The sequence below is a fragment of the Notamacropus eugenii genome, chromosome 3 (assembly GCF_028372415.1).
Source record: "Notamacropus eugenii isolate mMacEug1 chromosome 3, mMacEug1.pri_v2, whole genome shotgun sequence".
NCBI lineage: Eukaryota > Metazoa > Chordata > Mammalia > Diprotodontia > Macropodidae > Notamacropus > Notamacropus eugenii.
Window position 1 is genome coordinate 436600780 of NC_092874.1, and position 20319 is coordinate 436621098.

A 20319-nucleotide genomic window follows, 5' to 3' on the forward strand; every position below is an offset into this window, starting at 1 on the left:
TAAGAGATTTTTTTTACTTATGCTAAACCTATGTTCTCTATCTCTGTAACATCCTCCCATGGTTCCTATTTATGTTCTCCAGGGTTAGACAAAGTCAGTGTTTTACACTGGAAAGGGCACTGACTTCATGGTCAGAAACAATTCAGATTCTGCCTCTGATGCTAACTATTGTGGTCTTGGACCAGTTACTTCACCTCTCTCAAGAGTTTTCCCATTTGTACGTTGAAGAGGTACCACTGTAGCCTCTGAGGTTCCTACACCTATGATCCTATGAATATTTTAGACCTATGACACCCCTTGATGTCCCCTTTGTCTTCCATTCTCTAGGCTTAACATAAGGAAAAACTACTTACTCAAATTCTCAAAAAGTCTACGAGCTCATCTCTTGGGAGTATTCCTTCTAATAATGTTAAAACCACCAATCATTGGAACAATGCTGTATTTTATATTTTGGCTGCCACATCATGTTGTTGATACATTGACAATGGAGTCTACTAAAACTCCTCTTTCTTCCATGAGTAAACAGGACCATTCTTGGATGGAATGTGCCAATCAATTGCCTTCTCTCCATTCACTATCCCTGTGACTATCTTGACCAAGCATTACTCTTTCTCCATATGCTGTCTTCCCCTATTAAAATATAAGTTTCTTGAAGAGAAAGGTTCTTATTGCTTTTGGCATTACTATTTCTAGTGCCGAGCACAAAATTCCTGGTTCATATTAAATGATTAACAAATGTTTTTTCATTCAATTACCATCTCATTCATTCAAACATACATGCATAGTTTTCAAGTCATAATTTCCCTTGCATTATACTTGGGCAGGAGTTTTACATTTTTCCCTTTTGGAAGTTCATCTTTTTATCCTCATTTGTTGAAATATTTTGTGATCCCAGGCCTGTCATCCATTAGTTTTCCTCCTGACTTATATAATCCATAAATGTGACCATAGCGTTCTCTTGCTGTGTTTTTCTAGTAACTCAATCAAAATTGTAAATGAAGGTTGTCTGGCATGACAGTTCTTAGTGGCCACTTGTACCTTCTCTAAGTGCTCATGAGTCATCTTTTACAATAATACATCCTAGAATTTGTCAAGATTTGACAACAAATTCATTAACCTATGGGTGAATCTACCTTCTTCCCTTACATTTGTCAGTGTCTGCTCACCAACAGGCACTCAGCAATTACATCTGAGAGTTCTTTCTGTATTTATGGATGTAATTTTTTTGGGTCAGGTGACTTGACCTCATTGAAAAGCAGCCAAGTGTGCTTTCTTACCATTACCTTACCAATCCTAGGTTTTACTTCTGTGTTAAGTATTTTTCTTTATTCCTGTCCATTTTGAAGTTCCATGTCTATGATAAATAAAACAGAAACAAGATAGAAATTGAGGAGTGCTGTCTTTTTTGTGTGTGTGTTGTCTTTTCATCTAAATTTTGATCCTCTTCAACTCTTATTTGACAATTCCTTCAGCTGGAATTGTCATAGCCCTAAGCAGGGTTGTTCCTTTCTTGATCTTCCTCTTGTACTCAAGTTAGCTAAATAATTCATTCCCCCCTTTTACTATTGTTTACTTTTATCATAAACTTTAGCTCAAACTAGGCTTTAGTTTTTGGTTCTTATGGGACTACAGTATTAATAGTATTTTCCCTACCTACCTGATATTGCTTCTATATTGTGTACAGATCATTTAAAATATATTATCCACCTTTTTGTGCTGCTAGCCTCTCTTTACAGTAAGGATAAAGTTCTGTTAAGTTCCATGCTACACCTGTAGGTTGTATATTCCATTCAACACCAGGGGGCGCCCTGGAGAAATGACAAGCTTGCTAGAATTCTCAGGGAATGAATAAATGCTTTTCTCATTCTCACGGTCAAAGGATTGTGCCCTTTGCAGTAGTTTCTGTGTGGCGTTAATGAATCAGAATGAAAATAGCTCTGAGCCCCCATCCCACTGAGAATGGCTGTTTCTCTCCCCATTTTTTAATCATATGAACATAGTAAGAAGACCCAGGCTACCCACATTCAGTAGTTTTAGGACACAGATCACAATGTGTAGATGCCACCAGTTATTTCTTCCCTCTGAGTGTGAGCAAAGATGTTCATACACTAAAACACACTTCCCAAGTGCTGAACCACTTACCATCTCCAAGATGATCATTGTCATAGTAGTTGGGTAGAGGATTCAGGCACTGTCTCCCAGTGTTGTAACTTTCAAAGTCCTGTCACAGGCAACGATTACCAATCTCTTTGCTTCCTGGCTCGTTGTCCATTAGCTGGGCTAAACAGAACTCCAAGTCCTCATCTCAATTTGTTTATTGTTGGTGGAATGGTAGGAGGAGAGTGGGTTGGGTCATAGTTGGGAAACCTCATTGCTCTTGCAATGATGCCAAACTACTTTCTATCACAAACATCCATTCTTTGTTACTTGTTTCCTCTCCTGGTCAAGCTAGGATTTTTTTCTGGGCGGGGGAGCTTCTGGTGTGGGAATTCCCTCTACAAATGCAGGTAACAATTTAGGACTTAGTGGATCATAGAATTGTAGAGCTGGAGAGGTTATCCTTTCATTTTACAGATGAGGCAATTGAAGCCCTTAAAGGCTAACTGACTTGCCTAAGGTGAGGCATCTTGTAAGAGAAAGAGGTGGATTTAAACCTGGGTCCTCTGATTCCCAATTCATCACTATTGACTAGCTATAACAGGGAACTGCTTGAGCTGATGAGATATTAAATGACTTGCCCAGAGTCATGTGACTAGCATTTGACTGATACAAGTTTGAACCCAAGTCTTTCTGACTTCAAATCCAGAGCTAAGAAAAGGAGAGGCATTGGGTATGATGGCACATGCCCATAGTCTCTGCTGCTGGGGAATCTGAGGTTGGTCAATCACTTGTGTTCTAGAGTTCTGTGTTCCAGTGGGGCTAAAACTTCCAATCTGGCTGAAATGGAGAGATCCAGTCTCAAATAAATAAGAAAGGGAAAGGCATTGTGGGCATACCAGCCTTGAAATAAGGAAGACTTGGGTTCATGTCCTACCTCTGACGCATACGAGCTGGGTGACCATGGGACAAGTCACTCAACTTTTCAATGCACCTGCCACCCAGAGTCCCTTCTTCCGTCTTCTCCCAAATTTGTATCAGTGATCATGTCAGAAAGTTAGATGTTTGCAGGTTGCAGTGCGTGGGAGGTCTATTCTTGTGGGGCAAGAACAGTAAATGTGGATACCTGGAAGGAAGGGGAAATAGCTCTAGCTTGCTTTGCCTAGGATTTTGGGCCCTTGATAAGGGGAAAAGCTAGAGTAATAACAGTATTTTAAGGTTTGCAAGCAACTTTACCTATGTCCTCTCATCTGGACACTTGGAATAACACTGTGAGGGAGGGGCTGTCCCCATTTTATAAATGGGAAAGAGGTCAAGAGAGATGAAATGACTGCTCAGAATCACATAGTGTCTGAGGTAGGATTTGAACTAAGAGCTTCTTGACTCTAGTTCCACTTTTCTTTTTGCTGTACTACTTAGCTGTCTCATGAGACTGTACTGTGAATTAAGTACACTTGCAGGGAATTGCTCTGGGAATAGGATTCAATATTTCAGAGGTTTTAGAGGTGTGGGAAAGAGGCTGTCATTTGGGGCAGAGGGGAGCTGTGGCATTGACAGGGAAAGGAAAGGGAATGCCTGGGGCAAACTTACCTACAGAAGATTTAGGTTAGATGGGAAAGTGTTAACACACAAGCTGGGTGATCACCCACCAGTGTTGGTGTAAAGTGGACCCTGGATCCTGGAGAGAGGGTGGATCAAATGACCTCCAAGATCCCTTCCAACCCTCTGACTCAATGACTCTGATTTCCCTCCTAGACCAGCCACTAAGGGGCAATCTTTGATCATTGGTCAACTTGGAGTGCTTGGGTCCTTCCCAAAAGGAAGGTAACATTTGTCTATAGAGGTCCCCAGCCTACATTTTTTATGTCTTCTTTGTCCACCAAGGTATTCCTTCTTCATTTTCCATCCCTTACTCTCAGAGCACAATTCACCCCTGTTCTCTCCCCTGCTCAAAACATTTTTAGGCAACATGGGATAATGGAAATGACAACATGCAGTTGCAGTTCTCACTTCTGCTAGCTGTTTGACCAGTAGGTCACAGTAACCTCTCAGTCTCAGTTTTCTAATTTGTAAAATGGGGGCAGAAATATAAAATCCCTTATCTCATGTTTTTTTCTGAGGAAAGCATTTTATATTGTAAAGTGCTATAAAACAGGAGATAACCTGATGTCCATTCTTTATACTTTTGTATGAATTAGTTTCATTCCTCCTAGAAGGTACTCATGATGTAAGGAAAGAGCCTATTCTAATCTCAGTTCCGCTAATTCAGTTCAGCTCAGGAAAGACTTGTTTTACTGATTCATTGATCAATTTTGTTTCAACTATAATAATGACTGTACATTCAGCTGTGCCCCCTTGTAATTTATCACTTGTCAAAAGTAAGGAAGGGGGTGGTATTTAATTTTAAAGAAATAATTTTTTATTGGTACCTTTTGTTCTTCCAGCAATACTTCATTTCCAAATATGTTGCTCTTTATTATTCTATCCAGTAAGTTATCTCCTAGCGAAAGAAAAAAGGGAAAAATCAAAGAAACTAACTAGATGGATGGCCCGACAGTAAACACAATGTTGTTTGGTTTAATTTTAATCAGCCAGTACCAACACCACCCACTGTACTTAGCCTGGGCTGTGTTACTAGATAACGTCTTCATTTATATCGTTGTGGTCACTGTGTATGTTGACCTTTGGAATCTGTTTTCCTTAATCTGCATCACTTCATGCAAGCCTACCCATTTTTAATTTTTTTTGGAAATCTTATTTATTTTTCCTTTCAAGGCAGCAATACTCCATAACCTTTATATATGCCATGGTTTGTTTCACCATTCCCAAGGTGTTGGACACATGATTTATTTTCAGCTTTTGGCTAGTATAAATAGAGCATCTAGGAATATTTTTTATACAAATAAGGTTTTTCTTCCTACGTATATCTTCCTTATGGTATAGACCTGATACTGGAATTGTTATGAAAAAGGGCATGAGTAATTTTTAAAACTTTTATAGTACAATTTCATATTACTTTCTCAAATAATTAGATCAGTTCAAAACCCCAAGAGAAGTGAATTTATGTGACTACTTTCCCACAGCTCTGCCAACAATTTCATTTTCCATCTTTGCCAGCTTTATAAATGTGAGGCAATGCTGAAGGACTATTTAAATATTAATTTCTCTGGTTATTACTGATTTCATCCAGCAAAAGTTTTGTAGGCACCCATTGTGTTAGACAATGGAAAACAGCAAGTTAAGTTTGACATGCTTCCTGCTTTCATAGATCTCAAAATATAGGTGAAGATTATGGCATTAGCAGAAATAATTATGATCTAAGACAGACCAGCTAAGGGAAGGCAATGTGGTTCAGTGGCAAAAGCACAGGATTTGCAGAAAGAAGATTGGGTTGAAATTACCCTCTGTCACGTGATTGAGCAAGTGGTTCACTCTCTGTATGTCTGTTTCCTTCTCTGTAAGGTTTCCCTCAAAGTACTTTTCTAGCTCTACATTTATGCTGTAAGTACAGAAAGGAGTCAAAGAGCTATGTAAGGTCCAAAGCGGAAAAATTAATTCCAGGCTGAGGAGAGCAGGGCAGGTTTTATGGAACAGGTATTTGAAATGGGTCCTGAAGGATGGGGAGAATTTCTATCAGCAGATAGGTCTGGGTGTGGGCATTGGGACATTCTTTGCATGAGGCATGATGCAAGCAATGGCAGAGGATTGGAAAATATATGCTCAGTAGTACAGTTTGCCTAGTGCAGAGAGTATATAAAGTCTGGGATATGCCTGGGATAAGCGAATGAAAGGTAGCATTCTCTAGGGTCTTAAATGCCTAAGCAGCTATGTGGTACAGTGGAGAGAGTAAGGAAAACCTAAGTTCAAATCTTCCTCATACTGTTATTAACTGTGTGACCCTGGATGAACCACTGAACCTCTCTATACCTCAGTTTTCTCATCTATAAAATGGGGATAGTAATAACATCTATCTTCCAGGGTTGTTGTGAGGATAAAATGAAATCATATTTGTAAAGTGTTGTATAAATCTTAAAAATCTATGTAAATGCTAGCTATTATTAACAAGTTCAGATATCGTTTGGATTGCAATAGGGATTCATCAAAGAATTTTGAGCAGAGAAGGAGAGAAAAGGCACTATAGCACTACTATTCTAGAAAATGTGGGTAGGAGTACAGTATTTTTGAATTGAGCTTTTTGGTTCAGATGAAGTAGTCCATATATCTCTGTACTGGGTATGACCACGGGGCTGGCCACACCTAGACAGGCATGTGGCTAGCTGCCAGTCAGCTGTTCCTGGCTAATTTGGGCCTTCAGTGATCAGGGGCACAAACAGGCTTCAAAGAAGAATTGAAGAAGGGAGAGCGTATTTGACTCAGTTTTGTTCTACAGTCTAAGATAAGATTTATCCATAATTACTCCTGTGAACCCATTCTCAATCATGGAAAGTGAAGATGTTTTAATTTTCTGGGGCAGGATATGGGTAATGTTGTAAAACAAACTACATCACCTGGGGTCACCACTTTCTCTGCCCCTTTCCTCCATCATTGTTCTCCTTCCGGGAGTTGGCTGCCCCCCACCCTTGCCCCCTGCCCCCGTCCCCCAGCCACACTTTCCTTGACCAGTGCTTTCCCAAAATTCTGGCCCCACCCCTCTCCATTTAAAGTTTATGATCCTGTATCCAGTTCCTTCAGGGTCCTTCTATGTGACACGATATTTTCATTTGTACTAAGGTGTTATCTTCTTTAAAAATGACCTCCTCTATTGTCCTTGGAGGTATTTGTCTGCTAACTGGGAGGGTCTTGGAGATGCTATAGTCCCCAACCATGTTAGGGGATTTCAATCTTCTGCCTTTTGCCTTTGCCACTGATTCAATGTTATTATGGAATCTTAGGTTCTGGTCCCTCCTCATCAGGAGATCTCAGTCCTAGTTTCAGCATCATTATGGAACCTTGAGTACTGGTCCCTCTATGTTGTTGACTTCACTTGGTATCACAACTTCCCACTTCCCCTTTCTCATCCGTGAGCCCTCTGTTGCTAATGATCATTGACAGGGAGAATGAAACATAGGGCATAGGATATGTCTACACATTCATGGTTCTGTTGTTTCTCTACCGAATATTCCCTCTGAATTAACTCAATCAACTAACCTACAAAGATTTGCTGAGTATCTGCCCTGTGTCCAGTCACTGCTGGACAGCTCTGCCCTACCCAGGTATAGAGAAAAGCTCAGGACATGGTGTCTGCCCTCAAGAAACTTGTACCTTAATTGTAGAGATAAGCCTTAGGCATATTAAACATGAGAGGCAGCCTGGTGTAGGACATAAATAGCTGGTCTTATGGGCAGGAAGATGAGTTAAAATTTCACCTCTGATACTTAATAATTGTGTGATTCTAGGTAAGTCTATTAGTGTCTCAGTAGCTCAGACAGCTCTCTAAGGTTCAAGATTGCAGAACCATTGCTGATCTCTGTTGGGAGAGAGACTTTGCTCACCTGGGAGCACTTACACAGATGATATTTGTGATAGGTGAGACTGAAAAAAGCATCTACATCACCAGGTTAATGAGCTCAGAGTTCTAGAGGGACCTGAGAGGCCATCTGGTTCAATCCTCTCTGAGGTACAGGGACAACACATGACTTTACCCACGGTCACACAGCTTGTAAGCATTGGAGGTAAGATTTTAATTCATATCCTCTGACTCTAAAACCAGCTCTTTCAGTCAATCAGTCAGTCACTCCACAAGCAGTAAGCACCTGTTATATGCCAGAGCTGGGGATACAAAGGAAGGCAGTTCCTGTTCTCAAGGAGCTTTCAGTTTGATGTGGGGACAGTGTGCATGCGAGCTGTATGAAAAGAATAAAGTAGGGGAAAATTAAAAGAGGAAAGGCACAGCCTCAAGGAGGAGCAGGAAGGGGGGGGGGATTTTACCTGGATTGACAGGAAGTCAGGGGAGCTGAGAGGTAGAGAGGAGGAGAAAGACCATTCCAGGCCCAGGGTCCAGCCAGAGGTGATGCTGAGACTTGACAGGCATAGTTTCTTGTTCAAGAAACAGCCAGGAGGTCACAGTATCCAGAGTTGTATAGGTGTAAGTATAAGAAGCGGGAAGGTTGGTGGTGGGTGGGGCAGGTTCGGAAGGGCTTTGAACACCAAACAGAAGATTTGACATTTGATGCTGGTGGTGATAGGGAACCATTGGAGTTCATCAAGTAGGGAGAGGACATAGGACCTGCAGTTCAGGAGGTGGAGATGAAGGAGGCTGTTCTAGACTTGAGAATTAGAAAGTGAAAATGCCTAGCATTGAGAGATAGAGTGTCTAGTTTGAGAAACAAGCCACAATTGTGGTGTCTAAATTATATTTACATACATATGTACATATATTCAAGTACATATTTTGCAAACTGTTAAGAACAATATAATTGCTTGATTTTATTATGATGCTATATAAGGGGTTATTATGGTCAAGTAGATGGTAGAGTGAATAGAGCTCTGGTCCTGGAGTCAGGAAGAACCAAATTCAAATCTGGCTTCAGACACAATATTTGTGTGTCTCTGGGCAAGTCAATGTTGTTTGCTTTAGTTCCTTCTCTGTAAGAAAGAAATGGCGAACCATTCCAGAATCTTTGTCAAGATGTCTTGCCATGATACTCTGGATGGAATCACAAAGTCGGGAATGACTGAAACAACTGAACAGCAATTACTCATTTTCATTATAATACGCTATAAGGGATTATTATTAAGTCACCTAAGACAGTATCTAATTAAATACGTACTAGTGTGGCACACACTCAGAGATACAGGAGAATCATGATTCAATAGAAAGAGCACTGGCTTGAAAGTCGGAAGACCTGAGTTCAAAACCTGCCTCTGAAGCTTACTAACTGTATGATCTTGAGTAAGTCTCTTTCTTTTTGTGGCCCTTACTTTTCTCTTCTGTAAAATAAGTTGGACTCCTTCTGAGGCCCCTTCCACCTCAGAATTTGTAACTGAGGGTTTGGAGGAAAGATAGATCAGTGAGGATTCAGATGTTCAGAGAAAGCTTCACAAAAAAGGTTGGAATTGATTTGGGCCTTGACAGATAGGCAGGATTTGGAGAGATGGATGAGAGAAGAGAGGGAAACTTTGGAGAGAGATGGTAACGCCCCTCTGCTTGAATTGGTCTGAACAGTTTCTTTGTTAAAATCTACAATTTCAGATGTAGGCTAAGAACTGGGAACTCTTGGGAAAGGGAAAATTTGCACAGGGACTGATGCATTGAGCCAGTTTAGCATAAATCAACTGAATTTTCATTCAATATTCATCTTTTGTTTAACCAGATCTGTGCTGGTAATCCTCCTCTCCCCTTCTCCAAAGAAAGCCCATCTTTTTCCATCTGCTCAATCCTTTTAGGAAATTTTTTTGCTGATCTGAGAAGCTAAGAAGGTTTATGAATATTTCTGAGGGCATCAGTAATGATGGAGGTATTTAATCAAGTACATTCTTCTGGGAACACATGGACATTTCTACCTAGACAGTCTCCCTGTAGGGCCATATTTGGGCCAACAGACATAGCTTCCAAGGGCTCCCTCAACTCTGAACAAATTTAGTAATTCATCCCAGTCTGGGAGAGGCAGCCCTTCTGCAGTTATGGTGATTTCTCTTGAGTAGAGCTAGCTGTGGGCTAAATGGTGAAAGTAACTGAGTTAGGTGCTAGTGTCCACAGCTCTTATAGGGTTCTGGTTCTTGTTGCCAGGGAAAAACCAACCAAACAACCACAGCAAATTTAATAGCCCCATCTGGTAGCCTTAACTGTAAAGTCTTATTGATACAGTCATAGATGTAAAAGTAGAGTGAACCTAAGAAGTCATCTGGTCAAAACCTTTCATTTGACAGATGGGGAAACTGAGGCCTAAAACCATTAACTCAGATATCTCCTTTGGACCATAGGATTACAGATCTAAATTTGAAAGGGACCTCAGAAGAAATCTAATACAACTTCCCCTAATTTTGAAGATGAAAGAACAGACACTGGGAAGGAGTTTCATGAATTTCTCAAGAAGATAATGTCAGAGGTGAGATTTGAACCCAAGTGCTATGACTCTAGAATCATTGCTTGTTGAAATAATTCATCACCAGTCTGGCCACAGAGTGGCAGCTTTCTTGGCCAGAGCAACTCTTGAAGACTCTTCATTAAGTTGTCCATCTGGGGTCATGATCTGTATCAATGGAAGGAGACCTCATGCTGATAAAATCATGGGACTGAGAAACATTGCAGCCAAGTGTAATGGCTGGTCCAATGAGAATTTGAAGAACTAGTCCCCTAGTTTCTAATTAATTGAAGGGTGACATTAAGCAAATCACTTTCCTTCTTTTGCCTCTAATTTCCTTTACTATCATATTCAGTAGTTAGATTCTCACCCTCCCATCCACCCCAACTCCAGCCTGGAATGCATTCCTTCTTTATCTCCACATTGTAGGATATTTTACTTCCTCCAAAGCTTAGTTGATGTGTCACCTTCTACTTGACACTTTTCCTGATCTTCCCAATTGAATGTTTCCCTCATTTAAATAACTTTGCAGGGCAGAGCCAAGGTTGCTGAGTAGAAGGATGCACCTGTAGAAGCTCTCCCCTCATAGCCCATAAAATACCTATAAAAATGACTCTAAACAAATTCTAGAATAGCAGAAACTACAAAATGAAGGAATGAAACAGATTTCCAGCCCAAGACAGCCTGGAAAGCTAACAGGAAAGGTCGATTGCACCAGGTTCGGAGTGGAGTCCAGCCCAGCCTGGGTCATGCAGCAAGGACAGAACTGGAGTAGGCTTTAGGGCTCAGAATCATGGGTAGCTGCTGTGGTTCCCAGATTTCTCAACCCACAAATGCCAAAGACCTCCAGAGGTCAGTAAGAAAGCTCTTTCACCAGGTGAGAGGGGTGCATGGTCTGGCCACAGCCCCAGCCCTAAGGCAATGACAGCCACTGCTGCAACAGCATCTGCTTTTGGAGCACTCTGCCTAAAGACCCTAGAGGAATCTAGTGGCTGATCTGGGTCTCAGTCCTGAGTGGCAGTCCTGGGATGAGGAGGAGCACTGGCACTGGCATGGTGGAGCTGGTGGTGGTAGTGGAGAGGGAACCCTACTTGCAGTTCCAGGGCAGAAAAGAGAGCTTGTTGTTGCTCACAGACAAGAGCACAGGCCAGGAGAGGAGTACACTCCTCTTGATTGTTCCACCTTGGAGGAACTGAGAACCTACAGGTCCCTAGAGATATCTCAGAGAACAGATGCACAATACACCTGAAACCTAGGGTAGTATACCCTCCACTTTTGACAAAGGACTCAAAAGTCAAGTAACTGGTTGGGAAAATGCTCCAAAAATGGAAAAAAGTAAGACTATAGAAGGTTACTTTCTTGATGAAAAGGTATTTTCTTCCGTCCTTTTGGATGAGGAGGAACAATGCATACCATCAGAGGATGATATAAAAGTCAAGGCTTCTGCATCTAAAACCACCAAAACAAAAATATGTAGTCATCTCAGGCCATGGAAGAGCTCAAAAAGGATTTTGAAAATCAAGTAAGAGAGGTGGAGGAAAAATTGGGAAGAGAAATGAGAGCGATGCAAGAAAATCATGAAAAGTGAGTCAACAGCTTACTAAAGGAGACCCAAAAAAATGCTGAAGAAAATAACACCTTTAAAAATAGACTAACCCAAATGGCAAAAGAGGTTCCAAAAATCAATGAAGAGAAGAATGCTTTAAAAGGCAGAATTGGTCAAATGGAAAAGGAGGTTCAAAAACTCACTGAAGAAAATAGTTCTTTAAAAATTAGAATGGAACAAATGGAAGCTAAAGACTTTATGAAAAATCAAGAAATTATAAAACAAAACCAAAAGAATGAAAAATAGAAGATGATGTGAAATATCTCAATGGAAAAACAACTGGCCTGGAAAATAGATCCAGGAGAGATAATTTAAAAATTACTGGTCCACCTGAAAACCATGATGAAAAAAAGAAAGCCTAGACATCATCTTCCAAGAAATTATCAAGGAAAACTGCCCTAATATTCTAGAACCAGAGGGTAAAATAGAAATGGAAAGAATTTGCCAATCTCCTCCTGAAAGAGATTCCAAAAGGAAAACTCCTAGGAATATTGTAGCCAAATTACAGAGTTCACAGGTCAAGGAGAAAATATTACAAGCAGCCAGAAAGAAACAATTAGAGTATTGTGGAAATACAATCAGTATAACACAGGATTTAACAGCTTCTACACTAAAGGATTGAAGGGCATGGAATTCCAGAGGTCAAAGGAGATAGGATAAAAACCAAGAAAAAACAGCAAAACTGAGTATAATAGTTCAGAGGAAAAAATGAAATTTCAATGAAATAGAGGACTGCCAAGCATTCTTGTTGAAAAGAGCAGAGCTGAATAGAAAATTTCCCTTTCAAATACAAGAATCAAGAGAAACAGGAAAAGGTAAACAGGAAAGAGAAAACTTAAGGAACTCGTCAGAGTTGAAGTGTTTACATTCCTACATGGAAAGCTGTTATTTGTGACTCACGAGACCTTTTTCAGTTTTAGGGTTGTTAGAGGGAATACACACACACACATACATATGTACATACATACACACATACATATGTATATGTATATATGGATATGTATGTATGTATAGGTTTGTATAGGTACATGGGTGTATGTGCATGTGTATATGTATATATAGACACACATATATAGATAGATAGAGATAGATATAGACATAGATATAGACAAAGGGTATAGGCTGAGCTGAATATGAAGGGAAAATACCTAAAAAAATAAAATTTACTCTTGAGTGGAATGTACTAGGAGTAAGAGAAGGGGAGAGGTAGAATGTAGCAAATCATCTCACACAAAAGAAGGAAGAAAGAGCTTTTAAAATGGAGGGAAAGGAAGGGGAGATGAAAGGAAATAAGTGAGCCTTACTCTCCTGGGATTTGGTTTAAGGAAGAAATAACACACACTCAGTTAGATATGGAGATCTATTTTACCCTGCAGAAAGGCAAGGGAGAAGAGGATAGGAGAGGGAAGGTATTAGAAGGGACAGCAAATTGGGGAAAGAGATAATCAGAAGCAAACACTATTGTGGGAGGACAGGTCAAGGGAGAGAATGGAATAAATGAAGGGCAGGATAGGACAGAGGGAAATGTGGTTAGTCTTTTGCAATATAACTCTTATGAAATGGGTGGTTTGGGTCCATGCTATCCTGGGGTGGTGAGGTGGGGAGAGATGGGGAGAAAATTTTGAATTCAAATTCTTGTGGAAGTGAATGTTGAGAACTGAAAATAAATTTCATAAAATTAAAAAAGAGTAACTTTGTATATGTATTCTACATAATTATAAGTATGGAGGTTGTATTGAGTGCTCCTATCCTTTGAAAGAGTAATTTTGTATACATATTCTACATGATTATAAGTATAAATGTTGTGCTCAGTGCTCCTCTCTGAAAAAGTGACTTTGTATGTACATTGTATGTAATTTTATATATATAATGTGTATGTATGTACGTATTTATAGTTTCCATAGATAGAATGTGAGCTCCTTGAGGGCAGGGATTGTTTCATTTTTGTCTCTATCTTCCCAACATCCAGTGAAATGTAGAAAGAATATAGATTAGAATAGAGAAAGTACTTCATGAATTCTGACTGACTGATTGAACAGTTAACTTCTAACATTTCTTTCTGGTCAGACATTACAGGACTTTGGTATAGTGGAAAGAATGCTGGATTTAGAATCACAGAACCTGAGTTTTAATCCTGGTTTTGCTTCTTGTAGTCTGTGAGACCTTGTATACGTCCTTTGCCTTATCTTGGTCTAGATTTCGTTATCTTTAAGATGAGGTATGTGGGGCTCGCTAAGCTCATTTTCAGTTCTGAATCCTACTATGGTCCTGTCATTCTTCTCAAAGGTAACTTACTTTCTAGGATGGGAAGCTGCTGCTTTTTTTTTAGAAAAAAGAAAAGGGGAAAAGTAGGCCAATATTTTCTTTGCTTATTAAAATAAACCTGGAAACATAGGTGGGAATCAGATTGTGAAAATAATTAAATGCTTGGCTGAGGTGGTTATTCCTTCCTTCCTTCCTCCCTCCCTCCCTCCCTCCCTCCCTCCCTCCCTCCCTTCCTTCCTTCCTTCCTTCCTTCCTTCCTTCCTTCCTCCCTTCCTTCCTCCCTCCCTCCCTCCCTCCCTCCCTCCCTCCCTTCCTTCCTTCCTTCCTTCCTTCCTCCCTTCCTTCCTCCCTCCCTCCCTCCCTCCCTCCCTCCCTTCCTCCCTCCCTCCCTCCCTCCCTTCCTTCCTTCCTTCCTTCCTTCCTTCCTTCCTTCCTTCCTTCCTTCCTTCCTTCCTTCCTTCCTTCCTTCCTTTCTTCTTTCCTTCCTTCCTTCCTTCTTTTCTTCCTTCATTTTAGAGACAATATTGAGTAAAACTGAGTATTCCTTAATGTGAGAGTGATGGATTTATGCCTAATTATGATTACTTTGGCAGTATTAGAGCCTTGCTTGGGTGCTGAAGGGGGGATGTCTTGGGCGAGTGGGAACAGAAGGTGTCAAGAACAGCTTGAGGGGCACAGATAGGAAGACAGGAGAGTGCTAGAGCTGGTGCCCTCCGACCCCTACCACATGCTTTTGCTTCCCTCAGGCTGGTTCAGCCTGCTGCCACATTGACTTGATGTCCTTTTAATGCTTTGATCTTACTCTCACCCTTCCTGCAGCTTCTCTGTTCATCATTTCCATGCTCCTGGCAAGCCTTAACAGCTGTTGCAACCCCTGGATCTACATGCTGTTTACAGGCCACCTCTTTCATGACCTGGTGCACCGTTTCCTCTGCTGTTCCGCAAGTTACCTGAAGACCAACTCAGGGGGTGAGACCAGTGGCAGCAAAAAAAGTAATTCTTCCACCTTTGTCCTGAGCCATAAGAGCTCCAGCCTGAAGAGCTCTACCCAGCCAGCTGGGGAGTGAAGCAGGACCCAGGCCTAGGAGTCCAAGGTCACTGGGCTTAACTGTGTGTTTGCAGGAAATTTCTGACCCAACATGGGTGTCTTTGTAGGAATATATGTATATATGTATTTGTATAAGTGAGCATAGCTTCTGTATATAGATATAACTCTGGCCCATAATCAGTGATCATCCCCTGTGGGCATTCTATGTATCACTTCCTATATACTGACCACTCAATCTTCTGGGCTTTCTGGCAAGCTGTCCTGCCATGAAGTACTCATGGCTACCTTACTCCTTACTCCTGATCAGAGGATGGATTCTATGGACCTGAGTTTATTCTCTGTTGAGATGGAAGGCAGCGTGCGATAGTGGAGAGAGAGAAAGAGAGAGCTGGCCTCAGAGAGGTCATGACAAGATGTAGCCCTGCCTCTGTCACATGCTATCTGTGTGACTCTGGGCAAGTCACTTCATTTTTCAGTGGCCCAGACAACTCTTTAAGGCTATATATGGTATAGGTTCCTTACAAGGAGTCCCCTGTACCAAGGAAAGCACAGATCTTATGAAAAAGGCAAATCTACCAAAAGGTAATGTATGTAGGCATGGTCCATTCTTGTTTGAGGTAAATATAGGACAAATGCGGGGCAATAGTGTCTTTCATTGCTGGACTACTTGCCAGCATTGTAATGAGGACTTCACTGTTGGTGGGGCTTATGTGTAGAAGGATAAGGGAAGATGGGAGATAGACCTTTTAAGAGCTTTGTTAGCAGGGTTTGAAAAAAAAAATCCTGATCGGATGCTGCTGTTCTAAAGACTTGGCAAGCAGTTGCCTCTGGAGTACTGATCAACCAGGGGTTACTCATTATTGGGCTAATGTACCAATCATCATCATGATGGACAATTTGGCACAGGCAAACAGGCCAGAAGCTTGGTAAAAAAAATGACCAGCTTTATAGAGTTGACCAAACACAAGTGAATTATAGGGAAGCTGGGGCTGCAAATGATTTACTGAAAGAGATTAACTTTCCAGACTTTTATTTGCCTAGACACTTGCTTAGAGTTTCCCCATTGGTGAAAATAATGATAATGAGGGGTAGAATAGATGAAGGCTTGGGAAAGGAGAATTCTTTCTTTTTCTAGCTTCCTGCTCCTGGAGAAGACACACATGGGTCTAGTCTTCCTTCAGGGAGAGATCCCTGGAGGGAATGTGCAGTTCCTGTTTTGAATTTTATCATTAATCTTATTACAAAAACTGAAATGTTAAATATAGATAGATTTTAAAATTATGAGGCTCAATTTTAATTCTCTGAACAATGGAAAATTCCACCAAAATGAAATGGAAAAGCATTTATTAAGCATTAATCAATGTGCCAAATGCTGTGCTAAAATATAAATAGTAAAGTGAGACAGTCTCTGCACTAAAGAATCCCATATTCTAAAGATGGGCAGCAACATATATAGCAGGGAAGATGGAAGGCCCAGGGGTTCTTAGGGTACATCAGCAGAGTAGATGATAAGGATCAAGAGTCCTTAGAGGGCAACGTCAGGTCATATGGGAATGGCCAAGGTTCCAGAATGCATTGTGGCAGGGCAGATGGTATGGTAAATCTCAGCGGACCTTATGGAGCAATAAAAGGTCCAGTGGCACAGCTCTTGTCAGAAGAATTAAGTTGGTGACATCCTGCTCATCCAAGGAATGTAAACAGCCAAGTTCCTGATCAATGACTGTTCAGAATGGGGTAGTTGTCTGAGTGCTGGAATGAAATAGGGTTCACTTCCACTAGGGATGGGGATATGAGGAATTAGCATTGAGCATCTGGTGAAATGCAATGGAATCTCCACTGACCTACTTCTAATGAACTCTTTGGCAGTCCATTGAATTGGGGGTAGGATGAGAAGGCTGGGTTGTAGGAAGGTCCTCAGCTTCCTTCAACATCTGCTTCTGCTAGAGCCTAGATTATAGTGTATTTAGGAGTAAAACTATTTGTGTTAGAAATTTCAGGAAATAAACATGGGAAATGAAGACTTATTTGGCAATTCACATTTTTGAAAATGCTTCGAAATTTCTCTTGTCTTGTCATGAAACCGCACTTGATGCTAAATGAGAGGCCATCACCTCTGTCCTACCAAATGCATACGTGGCATTCCTGTGTACTACTAAAAGATATTTGCCTGAAGATATCGATTAATCTTCTTTTGTAATTTGCTTTACAGATGAGATGCTTAATAAAGACTTTTCTCATGTGTGTTCTCTCTCTCTTTTTAATTCCCTCCCTGCAAGGGGGATTATTTGTGGTGGCTTTGGTGGGGGGTATTGAATTTTCTAAATTGCTGCCTCAGTCATCCAGTTGGCTTCAGCTTTAGTGTCCCTGGGTGGGAGCTGGCTGCACTCCCAGCTCTCTTCTCTAGTATGTCAGGATCACAATATTCCTTAGAAGCCTTCCAGTTACTTCATAATCCTGGTATCCCTATCTTATCTTGTGGGACCACACCTGCCACTGGTTACATTCTGATCCTGGGTGTGCAGAATCATCCGATGTTATTTGTGGAAGGGGCCTTAGAGAACTTCTGGGCTGAGCCCCTCGTTTTGAAGAAGTGGAAAGTGAAACCCAAGGAGGCAGGGTTTAATCCAAAGCAACGGAGTCCAGAACAAGTGTTCTGACTTTGTTTAGTGGGCCTTCCCCTGTAGACACTCAGTATCTCAGTCTATCCCCACAGACTTGTATGATATCACAGAACATAGGAAGGGACCTTTGAAATCTCCTAGCTCAACCTCCTTAATTTTAGAAGGGTTAAATGTGACATATGGAACCTTAGGACATAGTTGCTTAACATTCCAAGGTCCCTGGTAAAACCTGATATGTGTAATTAAATTCAACGAGAACAAAGTCAATTGGTCTTCCTAACTTCAGATTGCCCTATCAGATCTAATGGCATGAACTAATAAAAACATCAGTCTCAACACAGCAAAGTGTTTTATCACTAAGGAAACATTTGGATGATTGCTTGATGCTTGTTGCTAATATAAGCAACTTATTCAAGGTTTACATGATGATGCGAACATCCTTTATAGTCTCTTGCAGGTTATCTATATCCATATGCTATGGAAATCTGTCCCTTGTTGTACAATAATAAACCTTATTAAGTAATTTAAGGCTCAGCAAATTCATCAAGCATCGCCTCTGTGCATGTTTGGGTTTTCCCTTAACATTTTATAGATAAGAAATCTGAAGTTAGGAAAAGGGAAGTTACTTGTTTAAGATCTCACTGCTGCATGGTATAATGATTTGGAATATGTTAACCTCTTTTGGACTGGAAGGCCTCTTAGGTCCCTTCTCCATATGTTATTCTGTGACCTGGGTTCAAATACTCTCACTGCTCCTTACTACCAGTGAAGTGTATCCTTGGACAAACAGTTTTTCTTTTCTGTGCCTAAGTTTTCTTCTCTATACAACGGGTGATCACTTCTATCTCTAAATCTAATACTTAGGACTCAGTGAGTTAGAACTCAGATTACTTGATTACTAGCCTCATTTGTGATTTACTTGTTGGTCCTTCATTCTCTAAGTGAATCAGTGACATCATGAGGTGATATCTTGACTTGTGTGTGAATTGGATTTAAGTGAGGTAGAGTTGAGCAAAGTCATCAGCCTCACTCTCTCCTCCTGAACCATCAATGTCCAGATAGAAATCAAGATGCCTGGCTCTGTGATTCTGTAAAGTGGAGAGCACACCTTGTGTGGGAATTCACAGTGTCAGCATGATCTATGGCTTCATAAATAGGGCCTTTGAAATTACTGACCTGTTGCACACAGAGGTTGTGAGTATCTTAGGGTTCCACAACTAGTAAGTGTCAGAGACAGCATTAAATTCAGGTTTTCTTGACTCCAGGTTTGTCACTTTTTCCACTACAGCATGTTGTTCTTAAAATGACAACTTATGATCAATATAAATGTAAGAAGCTACCAGATTGTGAGTCATCCACAAACCCTCATCGTAGAATTTACAGCTGGAGTAGCCATCACACATCATCTGATCCAGTGTCCTTATTTTACACATGATAAAACAGGCTCAGAGAGAAGTAGCAACTTACCCAAGATTACATGATAAACATAAGACTACTCTTCCAGTTCACCATGCTTGTCACTTCTTCCCCCCAGTCCCTTGTGCTGAAAGGGAAGATTCTGAGTAGGATTAGGCATATTGTCTCAGCCTGGGTCATAGAGAGTGCTAATCTAAGGGATCTTAAACTCAGGATCTGCCCCATGAAAGCCTATTGAACAAGCCATATCCAACCTGCCTGAAAAGGCCAGTGGTATCTTGAACTTCATTAAGAGTAGCATGGCTTCCAGGAACAAAGAGGTGAGAGGACCCCTGGTATTCTGTTCTGAGAAAACCACATCTAGACCTTTGTGTTTAACATTGACAACCTATTTGGGAAAAGATGGTGATAAACTAGATCTCATCTGGGAGAGGGTAGGCAGAATGGTAAACGACCTCAAGCTCATACTCTGGAAGGGTGGGTTGAAGCAACTGAGGATGTTTAGCTTGGAGAAGAGAAAGCTCAGAGAGAACAAGGGAGGCAATGTGATTCAGCGGAGAGAGTTCGAGATTTGGAACTGAGGATCTGGGTCCAAATCTTACTTCTGTCACTTCCTGCCTGTATGACTAGAGAGGTCACTTAATTTCTTTTCATCTCCATTTCTTTGGGTTTAAAATAAAGTGGTTGGGCTAGATGATCCCTTCTATCTCTAAATCTATGGTTCTATGACACCTCTAAGATTCATTCCAGCTCTGAGTATTAGATCCTATTATCATTAAGTACTTGAAAGGCTATGCCACGGAAGAAGGTTTAGGCTTGTTCTGTCAGACCCCAAAAGTGTAGAACTCAGAGCAGTCAGTGGAGATTGCCAAGAATCAAGACTAGACTCAGTGCAGTGAAACTCTTCCCTTTCACTAAAGGCATTCAAGCAAAGGCTGGGTGATGACTTAATCATAGAGGGGACTCCTTTTTCCTTACAAGTTGGACTGGATGGTCCCATGAATTGGTCTCTTCCAACCTGAGATTCTGTCATTCTATGACTGTGAATGTTCCTTCCCTCACTCATTCTATATTCATTCAGGATGGACAGGATGAGTATGGGAGCAAAACAAAGAAGAGGAAAGTCTTCCAAGGAACTTAACAGATGGCACATTGCTGGAGTAAGTGACTACTTGGATAAAAGAAGACAAAGCACGTGGTTTCAAGGAAAGAAAGTACACTGATTTACTGGAGGAGTCTCCG

General features: G+C 40.9%; 1 protein-coding gene across 4 annotated transcripts in view; it reads left to right on the forward strand.

The window, feature by feature from the left end:
- Nucleotides 1–20319, forward strand: part of LOC140497524 (oxytocin receptor-like) — a 232729-nt gene that overhangs the window by 13321 nt on the left and 199089 nt on the right. The window contains exon 3 of one of the 4 annotated variants that reach the window (XM_072598598.1): nucleotides 14812–17281. The exons of the other annotated variants lie outside the window; for them this stretch is intronic. Coding sequence (XP_072454699.1) covers nucleotides 14812–15059 — 248 coding nt within the window. The 3' untranslated portion in view covers nucleotides 15060–17281. Of the gene's footprint in view, nucleotides 1–14811; nucleotides 17282–20319 lie in introns of those variants that run through there. 4 annotated transcript variants of the gene reach the window in all.